Here is a 17,728-nt window from a genome sequence, read left to right on the forward strand (position 1 = left end):
CCTAAAAATCACAGAAAAGAAAAAAGAAAAGGTAGTTAATGCTTAGCAAATTTATTTAGTGTTCAAAGGTTAACGATTGCCGCCATGGCAACAGCAAATATGCTCTCATCTCTTTTCCCTTTATTCTCACTCGTATGCTTCATCTCAATCTTTTGCCTTCTCTCTCTTTCTAGAAAAGCCTCCATTTCTTCTTCTTCCCCAACACATCCATACTTCCATCAAGTAAAACCCACCATGGTCACCGGTAACATCGAGCCCAATGCCACCTCCGGATCTTTCCCTTATACGTCGAGCAGCTCTTCATGCGATTACTCTGACGGGTCGTGGATCCACGACCCGGATGTGAGATTGGATCGATATGACAGTAGCTGCAAGGAAATATTCAAAGGATGGAATTGCATTCTGAACAAAAAATCAAACGGTCGAGATATCGTTAAGTGGCGATGGAAACCTCGTAACTGCCATCTCCCGCCCTTCGATCCTCTCAAGTTTCTTCACAGTTACAGGGATACTAATATCGGTATTCTCACCTCTCACGAGATTTTGAAATTAGAGAAAGTACGAGCAAAATTGAGTTGTTTGTTAGTATGTTTTTGTGAAGCTAATTGAAGCAATTAGGGTTCTATTGTCTATTCTTTTTCTTTTTAGTTATGATGGACTCTGTTTTGATTATGTTGCGCTTTTATTAGTTGCCCTTAACCAATATTCAGCAGTGTAGGGTTTGTTGGTGATTCCCTAAACAGAAACATGTTTGTTTCTTTGTTTTGCGCTCTGAGACGTGTGGCCGGTGATGTGAAGAAATGGCGTCCGGCTGGAGCTGATCGTGGCTTTACTTTTCTTCACTATAATCTTACCATTGCATATCATCGAACTAATCTTTTGGCACGCTATGGTAGGTAAGCTTGTTTTAAGCCTTTATTTTTAACCATAGCTAGTAGGGTGTTTTGCTTTGTGTTTTTGTTCCACGGTCTGGACTGGAGTTTGGAGTGACTGTACTATTCTTGGTAGCGATTAATGTGGTTCACTCTGCCTTGTTTAATGCAGTTGGTCAGCTAATAGTAATGGTGGCAAGTTGGAAGACCTTGGATATAAAGAGGGTTATAGAGTTGATGTTGATATTCCGGAAGGCACTTGGGAAAAGGCTCCAGGCTTCCATGATATACTCATCTTTAACGCAGGACACTGGTAGTTTTTATTTTCCATTTTAATATGTTATAGACTGTTGATGATATGTTAACATATGTTTAAGTTCTTGTTTGTTGGTCCTGAGTTTTCCTTTTTGATTCTATGGTCATGTTAAACAACATGCCAACATTGGATCCTAATACATGCTAAAATGTTGTTGAGCTTGGATGTCTATATAGCAAGATATATACAATACTCAAAGCGTTTTGGCACTGGTTGTGTAATTTGTGAATATGTTGGTTCCTGGTCACAACAATTTCTTGTTATTCCAATCCATATGTTTCCATGTAGTATCAGAGATTCCAGACTTAGATTACCATTTTGATTTTTTCTTCCGTAGGTGGTGGGCTCCTTCAAAATTTGACCCAATCAAGTCACCCATGCTTTTCTTTGAAAGGGGTCTGCCCTTGATCCCTCCTATTCCTCCCGATGTTGGATTTGATAAGGTTTTGAAACACACGGTATGTTATCGCACACGGTGTTTAATGTAATTTAATTTTTTAATAAGATTCACACAGGGTGCTTTCAAAAGAAAGCTTATTTGCTTGCTGCTGCCTGGACAAACTCGGATCGAGCCTGAACTGACTGAATGTTTGTGGAGAAAACAATGCAACCAAGTGCTATTAAACTTTTTCGTACACAATCACCCAGACATTTTGAAGGAGGTGATTGGGACCAGGGTGGTTCATGTCAGCGGTTACAGCCTTTATCACCAAAAGAAGTGAGTCTCTTTCAATGATCACTATTATTTTCTAGTCACACTGAACATTATAATTGGTTAATTAAAGTGTGACCTGCATTTTATTATAAGTTCAACTACTTTCATCTATTTTTGAGGAAGAAACTACTCGTGCGTTGGTTTGTTTATGCTCGGAATCAACGTTTGAAAAGGTTTGGATCCATTTTTAGGTGGAAGAACTCTTCTCATTGACGAAAAATGGTACAAATGTGGAAGCACGCCTTGTGAATCTACACCTGTACAAGTCTCTCAAGGGATCAAATTTCCACATCTTAGATATTACCCGCATGAGCGAGTTCAGAGCAGATGCCCATCCTTCCACAACTGGAGGAAAGAAACATGATGATTGCATGCATTGGTGCTTACCGGGAATTACAGATACATGGAATGACTTGTTTGTAACTCATCTTAACAGTCTTAAAATTAGAAACTGATCTATTATTATTATTAAACTAACATTTTACTCTATATATTTACCGATATTGATTCCTTATGCTTTTAAGAAGAAATTTGTTAATTTTTAAAGTCATTTCTGGTGATGGTTCAAATTGTTATACTCTGTTTCAACCATGTCTTCATTCTCTATCTCTGTGTATTTGTGCTTGAGAGTTGAGGCTTAAAATATTTTCCTCAAATGGGGTCTATATAAAAGGGCCTCTGTCAAATTAAAGCTTTAAGATTGGATTGTATCAATGGAAATTTTTAAGCTATTATTATTCTTTGGCTTTCACAGAGCGCCTGAAAGTAAACATTTCCTTTGATTGAAACTAAAGAAAACCGCAACGAAAATGGCAACTTCCAACGCGAAATGTAGATATTGCATCATAAAAGAGGAGGTCAATCGATGAGCATGGTCCATCCCAGCTTGTCCTCGATCAGACCAGTTTGAATCCCTGTTAGTGTTGCATGCAATTTCTGAGCCAGAGTTTCTGCTCCCAGTTTGTATTCGATCCTACATTAATATGATCGATAAGACAAACTGATATGGAAGTAGCAACTAAAACGATAACTGTAATCTCCAACCGCGCAGTCAGCATGAAATTGTATTTAATTGAAACATTTGCAGCCAATCATCCTTTTGACAGATTTGAGCAAATAAAGGAATTCTAAGATATTATTATCCTTACCTTTTGCCCTGGTAGGTTATACTTGCAACAGACTTCACAACCATAGCTGTTCCTGTGCAAAAGACTTCTTCAGCATCAAACACCTCCTTGATCGGAATAGCTCGTTCCTCAACCTGACAACCAGAGATCGGGACTCCAGGGTTACTAGGCACGCGAATACACATATATATAGATAGTTATTGATGAGTTACCTGGTATCCAAAATCAGATGCAATTTCCATGATGCTTTTTCTTGTGATTCCTGGGAGAATTGTCCCATGAGTTGTTGGAGTTGAGATAACATTTCCCTGTATTTGAATACACATATGACTGTTAATATGCTTCTCTTTTTTAGCAATTTTTCTCATGTCCTTCACCATCCACCCTACAAACTACTCCAACACCCCCATCAGTTTTACCTTGAGAATGAAGATATTGCAAGCAGAACCTTCCTCAATGTTGCTTCCAGTCGATGCATCCAGAAATAAGAGATCTGAGAACCCTTTAGCTTTTGCTTCAGTTAATGGCTTGTAAACCTGCATGCACAATCAAAAAATAGTCAACAAAACCAACATTAACACAATCATGCACCAAAAAGAAATGAAACAGCAAAACCAGTTCTTACGGGCGAGTAATTCGTGACAGCTTTAATGCCTCCGGTACCACCAGGAATAGCTCTACGGACATTGTCTTCAACCATCAGGTTCAGATCACCCTTCAAGAATGAAGTATTATTTAACTCCCATACATGCTTGACTTTTAATGAAGCTTCAAGACAGCAGCATACCTTATGATAATTGCCCACTGGGGAAGCATACACTAAGAATGTGTAATCTGATGATGGTTTCACTCCCAAATTTCGACCAGTTCCCATAAGCAAAGGCCTAACGTATAAAGATCCTCTCCCATAAGGTGGTACCTGTATCATATAAACATTATTTACTCACTAAACAAAATCTTTGGCAAGAGGAAGAAATTATTTTCCGGTAGAGTGTAAAGTCTTAAGTTGAATACCCATCTCTTGTTAGCCAGCACAGTCTTTTTGACAGCATCTATGAATTGGTCAACGGTTGGTGATGGCATGCACATTCGATCCGCACCGATCTTCATCCTCAGAGCATTCTCTTGGGGTCGGAAGAGCAGAATCCCCTCGTCTTCCTTCCTATACGCCTTTAGTCCCTCGAATAACCCCTGTTGCCACCATTTGTTTTAGCGTTAGGTGTCCATATCTGAACCGGATGACATAGAATAGCGGTAATGAGTTCTCACCTGGCCATAGTTTAATATTCCAGATGAAGGGCACATCTCAATGTTGCCAAAGCGAGTTAAGGTTCCATTGAAGAACTTTTGTTCCTCTTCAGTGAAATTCATGACGTACATATAATCAGTCTTAGTTAGAGCAAATCCAAGTTCATCCCAATTCACATTCGCATATTCAGCCTTCTCCCTGCTGTAACAACACAAAACCATTAGGAAAAAAAAAAAAGCAGAAAGAAAAACAAATCGATGTATATAGGCAATGTTAATCTTACCATTCCACCTGCTCTTGTTTAGATAAAGAACCCATTAGAAATGTTAATTTTGTTGAGGAAAAGGCAAGGAAGCGAAAATGGGAAGGAAAAACCAAATTGGGTTTTGTTTACTTACTGTGAAACTAGTGAGTGTTGAAGGGTTTATATAGGAAAAATAAATGCATTTTATTTATAAAATGGAAATATGAAATAGGGTACGTGGGATTAAGTTTCCATTGAATTCTTTAACCAAAAAAAGGAAATATATATATATATATATATATATATATATAAAATGACTGTCATGGTTTCACACCTACCTGAGGAGATTCCCTTTTTGACTGTCCATGCATTGATTTCTATTTGTTTGTATATTATGCATTAGATAAGTTCAATGTTAAAAAGAAAAAAAACTACTGCATTCATTTGTTTTTGTTTTGATGTATCAAAATTTCTATTTGTTTTGATTTTTAAAAATGAGCTTTTAAGGATTATTTTATTAAAAAATTTAATTTTTTATTTTTAGTTTGAAAAATATCAATCAACCTAAAGGATTGGAAAAATTATTTTAAAGTTTTTAGTAAGTTAATCCAACACAATCTATATTATAATATTTTAATCAATCCTCTTTTGTTAGGTACAAGTTAATTACTCCTTTATGGTTGATTCCTTTGGACCTGGAAGAATGAACTACAAAATGTGAACTTAGTGTGAAACATAAATTAATATTTCTATTCAATTGAGACCAAGACTTTGGCAAAAAGAATCAAGGAATAAAACCAAGACTTAATTGAAGTTCAATCGGTAAATTTTATGATTTCTTAAATAATGATAAATTTCTTCATTCAACAACCATATATATATATATATATTAAAAATAGCCAGCTTTATAGGTGTAGTTATGATCTTAATTTGACCAAATATTCTCAAGTTTTATTGATTGGATTGCCATTGTTACCTGTAAATTCTGGATTCACAAGTCTGTAATGGACCAATGAGAGGTGTAGCATAAGGCCTTAGCTGCAAAATATTAAGAAAAAAAGAAGAAGAGAAGAGTTGAGAAAACAGAGGTTTAAAGTAAATAAGAAGAATGAAATACCTTTAGGTTAGAGAAGAGGGTTTCAAATGTTGAAAGTTGATTCAACTTTGCACAACAAATGCTTCGACTGAACATGAACATGGCTTTTTGGGTTCAAATCTCTGAAACTTGTGGAGAAGATAAAAGAAGTGTTGGTAATGGTAGCAATTAATGGGGAGGTTAGGAGCAGAGATTACTTCCACTTATACTCTTTCATTAATGTTTGGTTGTAACCGCATTAATCCCATCTCTATTTCTGTTTTCTACTTAAAATCATAAAATGGATCTAATATTATCATTAATTATTAAACTACACTATTCATCACTCATCTTTCAACCCATTTCTATTTTGATCATCTAAGTTTTAGACCATACTTATACATTTAATCAATTTGATCCTCAAACATATATAATTAAATGATTATTACATATTACGAAAAAGTACAAAATACAATCTTATTTATATGTAATTATATTTATCCAGCTCAAATATTCATTTAGACCACTGAACTTGACACATTTTCTCAAGTTGGTACTTATGTTTTTTTTCCAAGTTAGCACTTTAATTTTTATTCCGTCAAGAGTTTTGATATTTTTCTACGTAATGATGTTAAATATAAGACATATAACACTCTTAGATTGTGACACGTGACACGATGATGCCATAATATGTTTTTTATAAAATAGTTAAAAGTAAAAATATATATAATTTATATAATTTTTAAATATAAAATAAATTATAAATATATATATATATATATATCTAAAAATAAAAATATTACAAAAATAAATAAAATGTAAAATTTAAATTAGAAAAGTAAAAATATAAAGAAATTAGATATATTTTTCTAAATAAATTGCAAACAAATTAGATGGAAATAAATTTGATGCATGAGTATAGATTATGACACGAGTTGATAATATTGAAGCGGTATCATGTAGTATTTGTGTTTTGGTTTGTTTGAGGGGCTATGAAACAATAAACGGGGGAAACCCGTTGAGACGGACACATCCATGGGTGACGTAAAAAATGACAAATAAAATCAGACATGGTAGTGTGTGTGTCCCAACACAGACAATGGACACAGCGGAACCAACTTTTTGCAACCAAAAAACAGAGGCTATCCCAACATATATTGAATAAAACATTCAATTAATTACGCATTAAATATTTCTTATTTTCATCTTATTTTATAATATAAAATTCAAAATAATTAAAATGTTAAAGTAAAAGTAAAAATAAAAATTTCTTATTATTTTTATGATATAAAAGTTAGGTGAAATTCAAAATGATTTGAAATATTTTACTATAATTATTTAGATTTTTTTAAAATTATCATACTCGTATTTTATTCATAAAAACTAGCAATGAAAAATACAACGGAGCCCAAAAAAGTTAGTTTGACCATACGGGTTAAACAAAGCCAACCAACAAAATAACCTAGATACAAAAATAAAACAGAAAAATAGATAAAAAAAAATCGTAGTTTGATCATTATTCATTTCGACGGTTCAAGTCCCTAGGAAACAATTTCCAAAAACCATTAAACCATCATATGTTTCCTCTTTCTTTTCCCAACTCGAGATGCATCCAACAGTCAAGCTTCAATTTGGTTCTCTTCCCTTTCGCGATCCAACCTTCGATGCGTCGTGCTCAAGCAGTCCTCCAATAAGGTAAGTCTGTAACCCATCTCTCATAGCTTCCCTGGCAAGTTCGTGTGCCATTAAATTCACAGATCTTGGAATGTGATTAAATAATATATGATGAAAGAACCTTTTATGATGTTGTATGTTTCTTATCAAAGCCTCTCTCATCGACATATCCACTAGATCTGAATTGCTTTTCTTTAAGATTGATGCCAAATCCCCTTCTATTATTATTGATGCATATCCCATCTGTTTCCCCAATAATACTGCTTGGAGACACAGTGGGCCTCTACTACGAACGGAGAAGCAACCTCCTCGTGAGCCACTGTTTTAGATACAAGAATCTCTTTAGAAGCATTTTTTGCCACCACCTCTGAAATCGATTTGGCCTGTGACATATCAAATGCCGTGTCGAAGTTCATTTTAATATTTGGCCCATTCGGGGGGCACCATTCCATATTCACACTTTCCCTGGTTAGTTTTTTAATCTCACACTCATCCGTTTCCTTTACATAACTTATGGCCCATGCCTCAATACCATAACCCATGCTCCTCTTCCCTTCATGTAACCATTTATTTCTATCGGTCCAAATCGCCTATAAGGAGTAGCAAAATATTTGGCATTGCAAACCAGTACTACTATTGAACACCCAAGTAAGCCACTCCCTACTATCCAAGTCTGTTTCTTTCAATGCCCAATCAAGACTTAAACTTACCCAAACTTCTAATTGTTACATAACACTCTCGGAAAATGAGATCAACGTTCTTAACAACCCCTCCACATTTGGGGCACGCTACCTCCGCTACCAATCTTTTTAAGCACAAATTAGCTAGATTAGGGATGAAGTTCCAGGAAATTTTCCAGATTAAAATTTTAATTTTTGCTAGGATATAAATGTTCCATAGTTTTTTTGTAAAAAATTTTCAGCTCGGTCTATATGTAACTAGGACTAGAATTACCTTCATGTAATAGTTCGTTGGCGCCTCGCATGGAAAACTCCCTTAAGGGCTCCTCTCTCCAAACCATCATATCATCATGGGCTTCCACTGCTAAGGGGATTTTTAATATTCTAACTGCATCATCTCTTGAAAAGGTAGAATTAATAAGCTTAATTTTCCATTCTCTTGATTGCGCATCAATTAAGTCCGAAACCATATTGACCTTGTCATTGTTAATGTTTGACAACACTTTATAACATGCAGCCTTTGGAAGCCATGCATCAGCCATAATTGAAAAATTCTCCTTGGTTCCTATCCTCCAACACATTCCGTCATGTAGCAAACCCTTACCTGCCCACACAATCTTCCAGGTATAAGAAGTTAGATTCCCTAACTTAGCATTTAAAAAATAGTATTCGGGAAATACTTAGCTTTTAGAACACGGGATAATAATGAATTTGGATAATTTATAATGTGCCATCCCTGTTTTACTAATAATAACATTGAACTTGGTCAAACTACGAAATCCCAATTGTCTATTCTCCTTTAATTCGCATAGTCAGTCCTATCCACACCAATGGCTCCCTCTTCTCTTATGACTTTTATGCCACTAAAATCAAGCCATTATACTTTCTAATTCGCCACAAAAGGACTTTGGGAGTAAGAAACATGCTAAAGAATAAGTAGGGATAGCCTGCAAGATTGCTTTTATAAAAACCTTATTTCCCCTTTGCGATAGAAATCTCACACTTCAATTTTGCCTCATGCAATCCTTTAAAATCTAAAAAGAAGCTTCTTTTTTTTTTTTTAATTTTTCCCTACCACATTTGGCAATCCTAGATATTGCTTAATATTATTCAAATTGCTTACCCCAAGGATGTCAGATACAACACGTCTAATCCTTTCAGAAGTATTTGTACTATAAAAACAGTGAATTTGTCATAATTCACACATTGCCTAGAACATCTCTTGTATTCCCTCAAAATTGACTTTAAAATTTTCGCTTCCCCTTCACAAGCTTCACCAAATAGAATACAATCATCGGCAAATAGTAAATGCGAAATTGGAGGGCCCCCTCTATTACTTTGGCACCTTTGATCAAACCATCCCTCAATGCTAGACTTATAAGTGACGAGAGATCCTCACTAAAAATAAAAAACCAGAAAAGGACTCAATGGATCCCTTTGTCAAAGCCCTATTTTTGGTTTAAAAATTGCCCCTGCTTTCTCATTCACGATTACTGAGTATGAGATAGTTGAGATGCATTTCATAATATTCTCTACCCACGAAGTATGAAATCCCATTCGTAGCATTATTACCCTTAGGAAAGACTATTCAACTTTATCGTAAGCTTTACTCATATCCAAATTTAGTGTTATGAACCTTTTCTTCTCTATTCTCTTTTGTTGAAAAGTATGCAAAATCTCATAAGCAAGTAGAACATTATCTGAAATTAGTTTACCTGGCACAAAGGCTTTTTGAGCGCTATCAATGCAAGCTTCTAATATGTGTTTAAATTGGTTAACAATCATCTCTATTACCATTTTATACAGAACATTGCATAAACTAATTGGTCTAAAATTCCCTAAGTTCGTCGGATGAGAAACTTTAGGAATTAACACAATATTAGTAACTTTAAAAGATTCCATAGGCATGCCTTTTTTTAAAACGCCCAAACAGAAGTCAACTACGTCACTCCTCACAATATGCTAGAACTGTTGAAAAAAAGCCAAAAATCCATCATTTCCAAACGCCTTTGTTTGACCTATTTCCTTCAAAGCCATCATGACCTCCTCATTCATATATTTCACAATTAACTTCGAATTTACCTCCTCTGAGACGCATCTCTTAATTCCAAAAAGGGTATGATCAGTATTCCCAAACTCCTTTGACAAGAAAAGATTTTGAAAATAGTTTCAAGCAATGTTCTCTATTTCACCCTCATCACTAGTCTTTTTCTCATCTTCATGCCTTAAACTCTGAATAGTATTCCTTATTTCCCTCTGTGAGGCGTAACTATGGAAAAAAATTGTATTTTTGTCTCCCAACTTCAACTAATGAGCACGAGCCCTTATCTCCCAATACATCTCATCCTTATCAATCTCGAGCTTTAGATGGATTTTTATATCAATTAATTCTACTAAATTCTCATCAATTCTTTCACTTTCCATCAGAACCTCTAATTTTTCCTTTAAATTCTTCTTTTGACTTACCCTTTTGTATTTAACCGAGGCCGCCCATCATACTAAACCATGTTGTAACTTATTCAATTTCTCCAAGATGTTGTCTTTGGTGGACTGCCAAAAACTTCTTACCTTTTACTCAAAAGAATCCTCCTTCACCCACCATACCTTAAAATAGGCTTTCCTTTTAGACAACTTATTCAATCTTATGTCTATTTGAATAAGGAAAGGGCAATGATCTGACAAAGAGCGCGACAAATGTAACATCTCGATTTTGGGCTTAGTCGAAACAGTTGTTACGGGACCACAAATTCGATAAGAAAATTTTCATTTTTATTATATTTTTATGGTCTACGATTTCACAGAATGATTTCGTGAAAATTTTGTTCGAAAATTTCGACATTTGGGCACTCAATTTAGTAAAAAGGACTAAATTGTAAAAAGTACAAAAGTTGAGTTTTATATGTTAGAGGTGTCTAATAGTAATGAAATTTTACATGGGAGGTCCTTAAATGATAATTAAACCATTATATAACTTGTTGGACAAAAATAGCCTTGGTTGGGTAAATTTTGAACGAATAGTAAAAAGGGCATTTTGGTCATTTAAGGGTAAAATAAATTAAAAGACAAATTTTAAACCCCAAATGTGTCCCTTTCTTCTTGCTACAGTAGAATGTACCAAGAGCAGCCATGATTAGGGTTTGGCCAAGCTTTCAAGCTTAATAATCAATGAAATCGAGATTTGGGCTTAAATTAAAAAATACAAGGTTATAGATTAGAATGGTAAATTTCCATTTCTGGATCCGAGGTAAGTTCGTACGATTAAATTATTAAATTTCAATATTATTTTATAAATAGTGATTAATATTTATGTATGTTAATTGTTGAAAATAAATAAATTATGTACAAAAGTTATGAAATTAAACTGAGTATTTCAGAGGAACGAAACGCAGGAAATGAGTACGATCGTTCAGTGAAAAAGATGAATTGACGGTAAATTAGCCAAGTAAATCGAGATTCAACATTTGTTGCGGATTCTCGTGTTTGCTTTCTGTTTAGCTCTTATGAGCTTCCGTTAACTCATATGAGTTTCAGTTAACCCTTTTGGGTTTCGGTTCACTCGATGAGCTTGATTAGCCTTCGGGCTTGCTTAGCATTTGTGTGCTTGATTAGCCTTGAACTTCCGTTTAGCACTTGTGTGCTTCAATTAGCCTTCGGGCTTCCGTTCAGCACTTATGTGCTTCAGCTAGACTTCGGGCTTCAGATCATGATGTACTCAAATCCGTAAGCCGTTCCTTGAATGGACAAGTTGGTACGTCGTAAATGTAACGTGTGGAAAAAGAAATGTAAGTAATATTATCATTATTATTATTGAGCTCCATTGTGAAAAATGAGTAAGGGATCCATGAAATGGTAAGTTCATGATAGTTGGAAATGATCTTATGATAGTGATCATTATATTGTACCAAAACAGATTTGGACAGCAGCATTGGTCCGACTTTGAAAATCAACTAAAAATAGTAGAAATTGAGTTAGAAGCTTAATAAAATATGAAATTAAAGCTTAATGAGCCTAGTTTCACATAAAGGAAACGGTGAAAGCAAAAGAATTCTATATTATGAGATCTTAATTTGAAGTTCCTAGCTCCAAATATAAATGATTTAGTGACTGTGACTTAAGAAAACAGCTTAACCAGAACATGTGTAAATGTACAATTGGGATAGTTTTACTATGAAAAGCATGTTAGTAAATTGTTTATTATTTTCATGCGAGCTTAGTAAGTGTAAAACTTACCCCCTCCTTTCTATTTCTTTTAGTGACGTCAGGTTAGCTCGGGGTTGGAAATCGTCGGAGGCAGCATACACTATCAAGCCAACACCTTGAGAGTATAAACAAATATGCTAGAATTATCAAGTGAGTGGCATGTATAGGGACCTAGTTTTATAACATGTGTTATTATAATTTGGCCAAATATATTGGTCATTAGTGAGCTAATGATTCTGACTTATAAATCTAGCTATTCATGTTATGTCTGATATTGGTGATGTGCATATGCTTGTTTGCCATGCATGGTTGGTAATATGTTATGTGTTGTTATGAGAATACCATGCTTGTATCTTGATTGTAGATATATATATATATAATTACTCAAACATGCCATGTCAATTGCTATGAAATGTATAAGTGTATGTAGGTAATTAAGGGTGACAATTGGCTTGGAAAATAACCTTGAAATTGTCCACACGGATAGATACACGAGCGTGTGTCTAAGCTGTGTGTAACACACAGCTTAAGCACACGGGCATGTGCCTTGGCTGTGTGACCCTTACTTGTTCATAACCAAATAGACAGAAAGCTTCATAGGCACAGGACACGGGCGTGTCCTAAGCCATATGGACGTGTGTGACCACACGGCCTAATTCACACAGGCGTGTGATTCTCCGAAGCAAGAAAATTTAGTTAAGTTGCCCAAAGATTTTCAAAGTTCTTGGTTTAGTCCCGAACCACCTCAATGTATGTTATAAGTTTCAAAGACCTATATAAGGGACGATATGCATGTGTTCGAGATGTTTTAATTTTTTGTGATAATTTTGTGGCCCAGTTTTGCATGTTGTGAATGTTTAAGTTTGGTAACGCCTCGAACCCTATCCCGACGTTGGATACGGGTGAGGGGTGTTACAGCAAATGTTGGATCACTGTAGATGAAAACAAATTAAATATTTTCCACTCCTTTATCTAACCTTTCTCGAATGTTAGTTTCTGGCAAATTCCCTTTTTCCAAGTAAACCAAGTTTCCGAGCACCCCACATCCATTAACTGGCAATCCGCTAAAACATCCCTAAAAGCCGTCGTTTTCCTCTCATCCCTTGGTACCCCTCCCACCTTCTCAAAAGAGTAAAAAATTTCGTTAAAATCGCCACATAGCATCTAAGGTAAACCCTAGAGCAACTTAAATTTCTCAGCAAGTTCTAAGAAACCTCTCTATTATGCTCATATGGTGAGCCATAGAATCCAGTAAACTTCCATTACTTTTTTCCATACCTTTCTTGTCATTCAACATCTATGTGAAAGTCTGAATAACTTTTTAGACTAACTATAGCATTTTCCTTCCATGCTAGACACAATCCACCTCTTGAACCAATCGATGCGACGTCAATCCAATTTAAAAATCCGCATATCCTTCTTACACACTCTGTTCATGCACTCTTAATCTTAGTCTCCATGAAGAAGACCACCTGCGTATTATACATCTTCAGCAAATACTGAAGCCTTTTGATAGCCCGTGAACTCTCTAATTCATGAACATTCCAACTTACTATTTTCATTGTGATCGATCGGCTTGCCCCTTGGCAGCCGTTGATAAAAAGTGGTTTTTTCCCAACACTCTCCTATTTCTAATAACTAAAGATCCCATCTTCTCTCCCTCCATAGATTTATCACCCTCCTTTCTAGGCCTCTTCTTCCTATCTCCCCCTTCAATTACACAATTTTTCGCATCATGGTCCATATACGCTTGTTCTTGTGTTTTCAAAGACCTCACATCCAAACCAGATAACCGATTTAGATCCCCTCCAAATTTACACCCAAGATGGGATCGATAAAACTCTCAAAACCTCTTCTATCCGCATTATAACAGCCCATTTTCAGTGATATCAAAATAGTGGTTTCAGGACCATAATTTTGACGAGTAAATTATTATTTTATTATTTTAATTAATGTCTATGGGAGTATATTAAATTCGTATTAAATGTTAATAAAATTTGATGTTTGCATGATTAATTAAGTAAAAAGGACTAGATCGTAAAAGGTAAAAAAGTTGAGTTCTATTAGTTAAAAAGGCTAAATGGTTTTAGAAAGGGAAGTAAATGGACTTGAATGGTAATTATACCATATATGTTGATAGTGGATGTTTATGGCGTGGTTTAAGTGAAATTTTGTTAGTTTTTAAAGGTTAATGTGGTAAATAAGTAAATAAACTTAAAAACAAAAGAAAAGAAATATGTATCATCTTATTTTCTTCTTCCTTAACCGATTTTAAGAGAAAGAAATCTCTATTTTTGGTAGCTTGGTTCGAATAAGCATAAACTAGTGCATGGTAAGTGTTTTTCATTTCGTTTTTAATGATCTATATATTTTTGAGATCGTTTTAGCTTAATCTAGCTAGCCCAGGAGTTAATTTGTAAAATTTTTAAAGGTTTAGGGTTATTCCATAGATGTTTTTAAGTAGGTTTTGATGTTAAATGATAGATTATGAATCTTGGTTGAAATATGAATAAGTTTTGTAAAGTGATTTTTGATGAAATTGCATTTAAAGATTAGTTTGTGAAAATAGTAAAATTTAACGTTAAATTTATGAAATGATAGTTTAATTGAGTTGTTATGAGCCCTTAAATAATTTTGTTAGCTTATAAGGGGGATTCAAATGGTTAGATTTCAAATTACGAGCTTAAGGACTAAATTGTGAAAAAGTTAAAATATTAGGGGTAAATTGGTAAATTTACATAAATGTGAGTTATGAATTGAATTAAATGTTTGAGGCTAATTGAAGTACTTAATTGAATATAATTATCTATTTAGATTAAGATAAACCTTAACCGGACCTAAATCAAGGAAAGGCAAAAGCTTTGGATTAGTTTGACCTAACTTCTACGCCTCTTGTCATCGAGGTAAGTTCGTATGAACAGTTATCATATTTATGTTTATGCTATTTGAACTGAATTTTTATTATGTTATTTATAATGTAAATGGATCGATGTATAAATGTATCAATGTTGTGAGGAATTAACGGATATAGAGTCCCGGTTGAACCTTAGGAATTCGTAGGATACGAATGACATGTCATTAGGGATTTCATGTTTCGAGTGCTGGTCTTGAATTTCCTACCAATGGATGAGGTCCTACATTTTTTGCGGGGTCTCCACAGCTCGTGTGAGCAGCATCGTGTAGCTTATATTTCGACCCACAACTCGTGTGAGCAAGCCTATTTCATAGCTCGTATGAGTAATGATGTAAAGGAAATGTTATGGTTATATATAAAGGCACACTTCGTGTGAGCTTTCCTGAGTATCCAATGAAATTTTAGATGGTTCAACATGCATGAAAAAGGAATTGAAAAGTAAGTATGCAATTAAATTGAATCAAGACTTATTGAATGGAAATATGAACTACATGATGCTGTACATAAGGTTGATTTCATTATATCATGGAAAAACTTACTAACTTATGAGTTGATGATGTTGGTTAGACATTTCTAAGCTTGTGGCATTGGTGTTGAATTTTATTTTAAACTATGATATGTATTATGGAAATGGTAAGTTGTGTTTATGTTGATGCGAGCTTATTAAGCATTGTTGCTTATGAAGTTTCTTTCCTTTGTTTTATAGATTATCAGAAGCTCGATTTGGTTGGAAGCTCATCGAAGATCTATCACACTATCCAAAAATCTTTTCAGTAGTTTTTGAGTATTTTGGCCAAGGATTATAATGGCATGTATAACAGGGGTTGCACGGGTGAGGACGTAGACTGGGACAGACCGTATGTCCCTAGTTCGAAGGTTACACTAGAGTCACACGGGTGAGGACATAGACTGGGACAGACCGTATGTCCCTAGTTCGAAGGTTACACTGCCTGAGACACGGCCATGTGTCTCAACCATGTGAGACACACGATCGTGTGACCCCTATTTTGCAAATTTTGCATCTTTTTCCTAAACTTTCCAAATTGTTTCAAATTGGTCCCAAATTATTTCTAAGTTATTTTTACGGCCCCAAGGCTCGATTTAGGGACAATATGGATGTGTATGAATGATTTATGATGTGATTATAATATTGAATGATATAATATTTAAATGTTTTAGATTGTACAGTAATACTTCGTAACCTTAATCCGGTGACGGAGACTAGTTAGGGGTATTACACGCATCCTCCTAATTGTGTCTACCCAAGTCATGCCCTTCAAAAGAACTCCTTTTTTTTTTACTCCTCCCCTATCATCTCGCAGCCACACACTATTCATTACGAGAGCTCTTCTAGATTGAGCTCGCAATGACAAATCCCGGCCCATCTCAGCTACTTCAAACCCTAACTTCATCTTAGGTTGGCAAAAAGAATCACTATGCCCTAACTGTCTACAGAAGAAACAAAATAAGGTTAATTGTTTATGTTTAAAACTAACATAAGAACAATTCCCAGACGAAAACAAAACCTTCTTTTTGCTCCTCAGAAATCGCCTCATATCCAATTGAATCCTTATTTGCAAATGATTTTACATTCCTTTCCCCAGGTTTGAACTATCATACTCTACAAATTTTCCAAGAAAATCCCCAATTTTCTTGCCAACGCCTCAAAGAAAAACCCTGGGGGGCACTTCATGAATTTGTACCCCAAAATTCACAAAGATTAGTGGAACATGGTTATTAAAAGTCCACGGGGACCCCTTTAGTACCCTCTCTAGATCCATTCTGTTGTAGAACCTAAACAAGAATCTTTTCTCCCCCATATCCGAGATTTGTACCCCTTTTACCGGATGCCAAAGATTTGCCATTGTGCTTCTCATCGCTGGGAAATGTATAACACTTGCGTTTAAAAAACACTCTACAAACAGAATTCATCTTCCTTCAAAACCAAATTAGGTTCCTTCTGAGCCTACAAAATTTCCTCTTCTTTGTCATCTAGAGATAATGCAGCCAAACCTCTTTCCATGATTCAAATCTTCATAGAGCAGACTAACCAACGAGTAAAATAAAACATATATCCTTTCACACACAACACTGTCTAGACCCTTGGAGAGAACCACAACACGAACACAAACCTAAAAACAAGAACCTGCTAGGAGTAGTAGATAGAAACATGCTCGGAAAGCAAGACCTTTTACTAGAGTAAAAAAAATTAATTATTTAAAATTTAAAAATACATAAATTGTATATAAAATTCAATGCATATAAATTTTTTTAAAAATATTATTATTTGAAAATATAATAAACTTTCATATTATCTTTACAACATAAAAGTTATATAAAATTGAAAATTTGAAAAAATATTTTTAATTTACTCAAAAATTAAAATAACACTATGTTTTTATTTAGAATATAATTATTATTATTTAAAAAAATAACGTAATAATGATTGAACAGTGTTGAAAGACATTTTAATCACGTTTCTGTTTCATTGGATGCTAATTTGCGTGCCAGTTGATGGCATTAGTCTGAGATACCAACTTGTTGAATGAAGTGATTACAGGTATTGGGATCACACAATAATTTTCTTTTAAATCTACCTAAGTACGTAATATATTCACTGACATATTTGATACTAATGTGGCGTATTAGGCGCACCCTCAAA

At 34.7% G+C, this 17,728-nt stretch overlaps 2 protein-coding genes and 2 long non-coding RNA genes across 9 annotated transcripts; 2 read left to right on the forward strand and 2 right to left on the reverse strand.

The window, feature by feature from the left end:
- Positions 1-75: 75 nt before the first annotated feature.
- On the forward strand, positions 76-2,795 carry LOC108466953 (protein trichome birefringence-like 13). The gene is made up of 6 exons (XM_017767347.2): positions 76-520; positions 719-892; positions 1,045-1,185; positions 1,526-1,584; positions 1,704-1,906; positions 2,095-2,795. The coding sequence occupies exons 1-6, from the start codon at positions 85-87 to the stop codon at positions 2,114-2,116; spliced, it is 1,035 nt and encodes a 344-aa protein (XP_017622836.1). The 5' UTR covers positions 76-84; the 3' UTR covers positions 2,117-2,795.
- On the reverse strand, positions 2,609-5,837 carry LOC108466951 (putative branched-chain-amino-acid aminotransferase 7). 6 transcript variants are annotated; one of them, XM_017767343.2, is made up of 10 exons: positions 5,641-5,837; positions 5,500-5,522; positions 4,300-4,477; positions 4,045-4,221; positions 3,818-3,949; positions 3,656-3,745; positions 3,450-3,566; positions 3,243-3,338; positions 3,052-3,164; positions 2,609-2,876 (listed from the first exon to the last, which is right to left on the reverse strand). In XM_017767343.2, exons 1-10 carry the CDS (start codon positions 5,719-5,721, stop codon positions 2,762-2,764), a joined length of 1,122 nt encoding a protein of 373 aa, XP_017622832.1. In that variant the 5' UTR covers positions 5,722-5,837; the 3' UTR covers positions 2,609-2,761. The 6 variants fall into 6 exon arrangements, with proteins under 6 accessions (XP_017622832.1, XP_017622831.1, XP_017622830.1 ...); XM_017767342.2 differs by having other exon boundaries at positions 4,300-4,480; positions 5,641-5,836; XM_017767341.2 differs by having other exon boundaries at positions 5,500-5,561; positions 5,641-5,832.
- A 1,075-nt stretch (positions 5,838-6,912) lies between these two features.
- Positions 6,913-7,831, reverse strand: LOC128289373 (uncharacterized). The gene is made up of 2 exons (XR_008279006.1): positions 7,394-7,831; positions 6,913-7,324 (listed from the first exon to the last, which is right to left on the reverse strand). It is a non-coding gene; the product is annotated as an uncharacterized LOC128289373 (long non-coding RNA).
- On the forward strand, positions 7,043-16,231 carry LOC128289372 (uncharacterized). The gene is made up of 3 exons (XR_008279005.1): positions 7,043-7,293; positions 12,206-12,302; positions 15,773-16,231. It is a non-coding gene; the product is annotated as an uncharacterized LOC128289372 (long non-coding RNA).
- The last annotated feature ends 1,497 nt before the right edge of the window (positions 16,232-17,728 follow it).

The sequence above is a fragment of the Gossypium arboreum genome, chromosome 2 (assembly GCF_025698485.1).
Source record: "Gossypium arboreum isolate Shixiya-1 chromosome 2, ASM2569848v2, whole genome shotgun sequence".
Lineage (NCBI taxonomy): Eukaryota > Viridiplantae > Streptophyta > Magnoliopsida > Malvales > Malvaceae > Gossypium > Gossypium arboreum.